The sequence below is a fragment of the Stegastes partitus genome, unplaced genomic scaffold (assembly GCF_000690725.1).
Source record: "Stegastes partitus isolate 25-593 unplaced genomic scaffold, Stegastes_partitus-1.0.2 Scaffold14, whole genome shotgun sequence".
NCBI classification, from domain to species: Eukaryota; Metazoa; Chordata; class Actinopteri; family Pomacentridae; genus Stegastes; species Stegastes partitus.
This window is the reverse complement of record NW_007577745.1, coordinates 135,371-142,091: the sequence shown is the minus strand read 5'-3', so window position 1 is coordinate 142,091 and position 6,721 is coordinate 135,371. Positions and strand designations below refer to the sequence as shown.

At 44.2% G+C, this 6,721-nt stretch overlaps 1 protein-coding gene across 3 annotated transcripts; it reads right to left on the bottom strand.

The window, feature by feature from the left end:
* Positions 1-1,761: 1,761 nt before the first annotated feature.
* Positions 1,762-5,920, bottom strand: cunh3orf18 (chromosome unknown C3orf18 homolog). 3 transcript variants are annotated; one of them, XM_008289189.1, is made up of 5 exons: positions 5,555-5,920; positions 4,245-4,642; positions 4,121-4,146; positions 3,416-3,545; positions 1,762-2,248 (listed from the first exon to the last, which is right to left on the bottom strand). In XM_008289189.1, the coding sequence occupies exons 2-5, from the start codon at positions 4,503-4,505 to the stop codon at positions 2,168-2,170; spliced, it is 498 nt and encodes a 165-aa protein (XP_008287411.1). In that variant the 5' UTR covers positions 4,506-4,642; positions 5,555-5,920; the 3' UTR covers positions 1,762-2,167. The 3 variants fall into 3 exon arrangements, 2 of the variants coding, with proteins under 2 accessions (XP_008287411.1, XP_008287399.1); XR_520477.1 differs by having other exon boundaries at positions 2,173-2,248; positions 3,035-3,545; XM_008289177.1 differs by having other exon boundaries at positions 2,156-3,545.
* Between the last annotated feature and the right edge of the window lie 801 nt (positions 5,921-6,721).

The window sequence follows — 6,721 nt, the reverse complement described above, 5'->3', positions numbered from 1 at the left end:
ATTTTGTGTAGAATTTTGAAGGAAAAAATTAATTTAATCCATTTTAGAATAAGGCTGTAACATAAGAAAATGTGGTCAAAGTGAAGCGCTGTTAATACTTTCTGGATGCGTAAAAGAGACGCGTCTGTCAAACATGTCATAAATCCTGTATTGTTTTTTCCAGCACAATTTTTTCTCTAACTAACTTTGAGCATTAATATTATGGGCTGTATCCTAGTTTTTATAGCGAATGTGACACAGAATGATAGAAAGCAGCACTGGCTCCCTGCATCTGTTTTCTGATTATTCCCCTTTAAAAACTGCATTTTGTGTTCAGGAGTCCTGTCACCATGTAGGACAACAAATGAAAGGCGGCATTTTTACCCACATTTTGCTTCCAGGCTCCTCTTTAAGCCTCGATTCCTTCTCTGTCAAAACAGTTTTATAGAACAGACATGTTTTGACAGTCGCAAATTGTATTTTTAAGGAAATAAAAGCATGATCATTTCTGCCACAATCATAGTTTTTGTGGCCTTGTAGGAAAGAAAGAGGAGAATGACACATCACCCTCATGGTTCTCAATGCAAACAGCAGAACGAGAGCTGAACGCCGTCAGAGGAACGTTTGAAAAACTCTCAGACGAGCTGAACGCTCCAGAGTTGTTTGACCAAATTAAAACAGAAAACCTGTGAATGTTATTTATCCATTTTACAGCCATGAGTTAGATTTACAACTGCTGAAATATGACTTCGTGAATCGTGACTAGAAGACGAGCCTGGTGTCGATGACTCGATGGTGTGACTGTTGGAAGTTTAGCCAAAATGCACTTTTAAAGTTTTTTTTTTTTCCGGTGAGCTGTCAGAACACAGATCAGGCTACCAGTTCTTCTTCTCTTAGTCTATGTCAGTTCTGAAACTATGACGTGATATCGATGCTGAAAGTTGGTTGTAGAACAAACTGTGCAGAACAAGAAAGAGATTTTATCTTTAGATTACAACACCTTGATGTGCTGGCAGCTTTCATGTTCTTACAAAGATGTGAAGGCTCGAAACAATCTGGATTAAAAGGACCCGTGTGCACTTCAAGGACCTGTAACTTACTCATAGTATGAAGATCAAACTTTGCAGGGCTTTATTGTCCATCCATCCATCATCTCTACACCTTAATCCTCACTAGGAGTCTATCCCAGCTGACTCAGGGTGAAGGCAGGTTCACCTGGACAGGTAACCAGTCTATCACAGGGCTACACTTAGAGACAGACAACCAAGCACACTCACATTCACACCTACGGACAATTTACAATCACCAATTAACCTCAGCATGTTTCTGGAGCCACCTGCAGCCTTTTACTGAATCCACTAAAGTTGATGCACAAAGACGCCCAGCTGGTTCTGAGCGGCTCCGGTGGGAGCTACCGGTCGGTTCTCTGGTGCGGCGGCTCTTCATGTCTGGATATTTACTCCATGTGGGGACGATGCTGTTCTGTGATCTTACTGATAATAGTTACGTACAGTACTTGATCCGTGTTCAACTCTTGAAAAAGTTGAAGTGTAACTTGAGAAATCCTCGTGTATGCCTTACCTTTACCTTTAACACCGTTTTGTAGTGATGTTATTGATGTCTTCATCCACTTCATTAATACAACTCACAAACCTGTGATATATATTTTGTTACGATTCTTTACCTTGTGATTTGTGTTACTCTGCTTCTTTATCGCTTCTCAATAAAATATCACGCCTACCAGCTCCTGTTTGTGTTTCTTATACGAAGCGTCTCTTTGAGTCGGTTTAAATAGTTTTAATGCACACAGACAGAAACAATCCTGGATAAAGAAGAAACCGAACGGAGAGGAACACTTTGAGCTTGTCAGAGATGAAAGACCACAAAATCACTGGAACACAAATTTACACGTCTCTCTTGTGAAACATGGAAGTAGATGTGGAAGCTCCGCTGACAAGCTACCCAACAGTTCAACAGCAATGACACGACATGAGTTTTTTAAAAAAGTGCATCACACTGCGTTTGTGTGCTAACAGTGCAAGATTGATGCTTCCCTTATCGTACATGCATCCGCCGCCGTTTTCACCGTGAAAAACATCCACCAGAGCTGCTCTCCTGAACAGCTTCCCTTTCATTGTCCTTCCTGAGCGACGGTCTGCGTCCGAACTGAGCTGATGGAGGAGAGCTGCTAAGCGTTGAGGGCTTTGGCTACATCTGTGAAGACCAGACGGCTGGGCCTCTGCGTCGTCCCCTGGGAGGTCGTGAGAGTCTGTGGAGGAGATGAAACTCTCAGTGAAGGTTGTGCAGAAGAAGAACACAGTAACAGTGGCTGCAGTTGTTTGGCTTGTGTCTGTGCAACATGGTGTTAATCTGAGGACAATAATATTTCAGGATGGAGACGGTAATTAATTATAAGAACTAGAAGAGAATTTAGACCAGAGGCCACAGAGAGGGAATAAAAAGGTTCATACAGCTTTAAATATACGTCCAACACTCTGCTGAAACTAAATCATCTGAACTAAGCTTCACTTTTTATCTGTTTTCAGTGTATTTCTCTGCATCAACAAATGGTGCTAAAGGTTGAGCTGTGATGCAGGAACAGATATAGAAGAAAAGCTGGAGATTGTACATTCATGATATGAAACTTTGGCTACTGCACAAAAGTTGCTTGAAGTATGTGCACAACAAATAAAAACACCTATTAGTATTAGCTCTTCCATATGTGTGCATCAGATTGGATTTTTCCCTTTAGTTAGTCAAACAAAAGGTGAAGTTTTGAATATTTTTGTGCCTCATGTGGCCTCTGGGAACCTGAACATGTGATTATAAAGTTGAGGAAGCACGAAGGAACGGGTGAAGATGGCTGAAGGTTCAAGGAAAAGATGATGCAGACGGCACGTCCCACTTGTTCTAATGCAGATTAGTCAATATGTTTATCAGCGTCAAACATCTAGTCTTTGAGATACTGAAACAGAGATGAAAGAATGAAGGTTTGTGGAAAAAAAGGGTTCAAGAGAAATGATTAAAAACACACACACACAGGTTGATACTTTACCCTGTTTGCCTTTTACCATAATGCCAAAGTCAAAACTTAAAAGAAAATAAAGAAGAATTATGGCAGTGAAAAAGAAAAACAGCAACTTAAAGCTCTTGGAAACAAACAAACAGCAGATTAACACGTTTAAATCTACACGTTAAGCACAAACCACAAAACTCAACTGGGGCATCGGAAAGTATTTCAAAAGCACTTTGGAAAAAAAAAAGTTCTGTTCTTAAAACTTTCCATTCATGTTTATCTGAATGTGGGAGACAAGTGAAGTGGTGGTTGTCATGGCTTTTGTGGTCGTCAAACCGTCAGCTTGCTGCCAAACAGATAAGAGCGCTTCACATGAAGACACGCAGGAAAACGCTTCCCTCCCAGCGCCGCCCGGCCTACCTTGGCATTGGGACCTGCCAGGCTGCCTTCCCGGCCGTGGTCCAGCAGCTCCTGTTCCAGCAGGTCGTCCTGTTCTTCAGCCGGGTCAAAGTTGTACATGGGCATGAGCTGGTGTCTCAACTTCTCCAACCTGCAGGACGAACCGTAGAGAGGAAGGTATGAATCTTCCATCCATCCATCATCTACACACATCTTAATCCTGAATCACCAATTAACCTCAGCATGTTTCTGGACTGTGGGAGGAAGCCGGAGAACCCGGAGAGAACCCACGCTGCACGGGGAGAACATGGAGACTCACCGGGACGTGAACCGGCGACCTTCTAGCTGTGAGGCGACGGTGCTAACCACCGAGCCACCTGGCAGCCCAGTTATGACTCTTTTCAAGCTAAATGTTGTACGTGGTCTCTACAAAATGTGACCAATTCCACTGTTTCATTTAGCTTTTATCCAAAGCGACGTACATCTGAGAGCAGGTACGACACCAGCGAGGATCTAGTCAGGAGGAAACAACCTGGATAAGAGCCATAGAACAAGTCCTAGTGTGATTGGCCGGTTTGTTTTCAGTCTGTCAAGTGCAGAGGTGTTTCGTGAAGAGCTGGTCTTTAGCGATACCTAAGACTCGTTTGAACTGAATTACAGATTCTGTGATGAATTAGCTTTTAAATCATCAGGATGGTCGTCTTTCTTTAGCCAATCAAAACTTACCGCTTCCGTTTCCGGATATACAGCATCTGGAACAAAGAAGGAAAGATATGAATGGAAAGAAAAACCAACTAACGTGATCCAAGTGATCCAAACTAAATGATCAAGTGTCTAAATGGTTCCTTACTATCGCCACTGCTAAGCCGATGACGGTGATGATGCCAAAGGGCACAAGCAGCATCCCCATCCCCGAGCCCTCGATCACCACCTCTGGGAAGGCCGTGGCGTTGAAGCTGGTCTCGTTTGTGGTTGTGATGGTAACAGTCATTAATGTTCTGGAGGTGACGTTGTCTCTGGCTGCGGGGCTCGTGGAGAGGAAGGGGACGGCGGTGGTGGTGGTGGTGGTGGCGGTCGTGGAGAGAAAGCTCGCCGTTGTCTTTTCAGCCATGGCGGTCGGGTGGAACTGTCTCAGCTGATGATTTTAATCTGTGTGTGGATGTTGGAGGGTCGCTCAGGCTTCAGCGTGATCAACACACTGGTCTGGGGTCTGCCGAGGCATCGGTGGCGGCGTGATGGCCATCAGATCTGGAGAAAAGAAAACAAAGAGGAAAAAAACAACATTTTGAACCCTGTGTGTGATGAAATGAGCTGAAGGTGCCTCAGAGATAGGTGGCTCTTCAGTGAAAAATGCTTCTTTGTGTGATTTCTTTTGTTTCTTGTTTAAATCTGACATTTCCGTTGTGTCACTTCCCACCTCCATTTCCATTCAAATCATGGCTGGTTGTGCCAGCCGGGTTGTGGTAGGTGTTTTTTTTTGTTTTTTTGGGGGGGCAGGATGTGGGTTGCAAAGGCACAGGAGGAAATTGGTAGAACAAACTCGATAAATACCGAGGAATACGAACCGCTCCAACTGTAACGTGCAGTCTGAGGAAATGTGCTGGCATTCAAACCGACGTCAAAATCGACTTACACCCCCACACACACTCTCTCTCACACACACACACACACTCAGGTTCCATAAATATCCATGCACCTCCCACCCACACACACACACACATCCCATGAGAGCGAAAAGCAAAATTTCCTGAAGATTTACACACACGAGGAGCTTTTTTTTTTTTTCTTGCTTTCCATTTTCTTACACGGTGACACAGGAAGGCAGTGAAAATAGACACATGATCCAGTCCTCCCTCCTCATCCTGTCTGCTTGTGCTCTTAATGAGGAACATGTGCAACTGAAGCCAACCAATGAAAAACAAAGAGCTGGATTCAGTCATTTGCTGTTGTTCACTGAACACTTCCAGCTCTGCACAAAGCCGGAGCGAGCACCATCTAACATCTCCATCTCTGTTAGGATCATTTTATGGCCTCACTGCTGTTGTGGATGCATGTTATTTTTAGTTCAGTTGTTCCTGCACAAACAGCTGAGCTACTGCTAATCCTGAGTCTAAACACGTCCAGGTCAAGTGTCCTCTCAGATTAGAGATGCATACGTACCTTAACATACAACATGCATGTTCAGAGGTGAACTGTGGCAGGCTGGGGCTTAGCTAGAGACAGGAAAATTTCATTGGAAGAGGCAGCATTTGCTCCAGTCTGCCCCTCCTCCTCCTCCTCCTCCTCCTCCTCTTCTGCTTCCCCCTTTAGCAATGCAGGTATTGCTCAGGCTGTTTACACTGACAAAACAGCCATTTTCTCTGAAGACGGACTCCACATAGCAGGGTAACCCTATCCCGGCGGGCCCCAGGAGACGCTCCTCCAGCTCTTCGGTTGCCTCCCAGGATCAGCTCTCGCCGTCTTGCCCTTTCTTGTATTTCACACAACAGAGGCTGCTCCAGGGATGCTGCAAACAGAGATCAGTGCGGCGAGCTCCCTCCCCCGTCGCCCTGCAATTGGTCCAACGGCTTCAGGGTGATGAATGCGGTTGGCTCCCTCAGCCGTCCGTTTGGCTTTGCAGGGATGAGAGTGGGATTTAATGGCTCTGCACACCAGATGCTGTCAGACCCATGTGAAAGACTGCATCCGGGTGGCAGGTCTGAGGAAGTTAACCCTGTCGTGTCTTGTGTTTAACCCTCGCTGACCCAAATTGACTCAGAAACACGCAAACAGGAGGGAAAAAAACACTTTTAAAGGCTTTATGTGAAGGATTTATGCAGTAATTGACAGTAAACACACTGTGCTTGTAACAGCGGCAGAGTTTTTTGAAGGGAGAACATTTTCCTTCAGCTCATTTAGTCCACAGTCATCAGTGCTATAAAGTCTGAAAAGGTAAAAGTCAGTAGTAAAGGGCAAGATGTGTAGTTTTCATCCCATTCATTCCCATTTAAGAGCACTTTTTTAAATGCATCAGTGACTTTTATTTGTAATATTTCTTATATATGTTTCTTGTCCAATATAAGCAAACAGACAACAGGCACAAGGACAAGAGGACCCGATGGAGTTTCAGAACATGTAAAAGAACAACAGCCAAAGGGGGTCGATGCTGTTTAAAGCTGAGAGACGTCCGTCAGATTTAAGGAAAAACAGCCCCTCGTTCATAAGGTCCTGAATAAGAAACAAATGAATTAAACAGTAAAAGAAGGTTTCCACATCTTTAGGAAGAAGTTGTAAGAATTTGTAAAGCATCTCATGAAGCTGCCTTCTAAAACATGGAGGTGCTTTAGA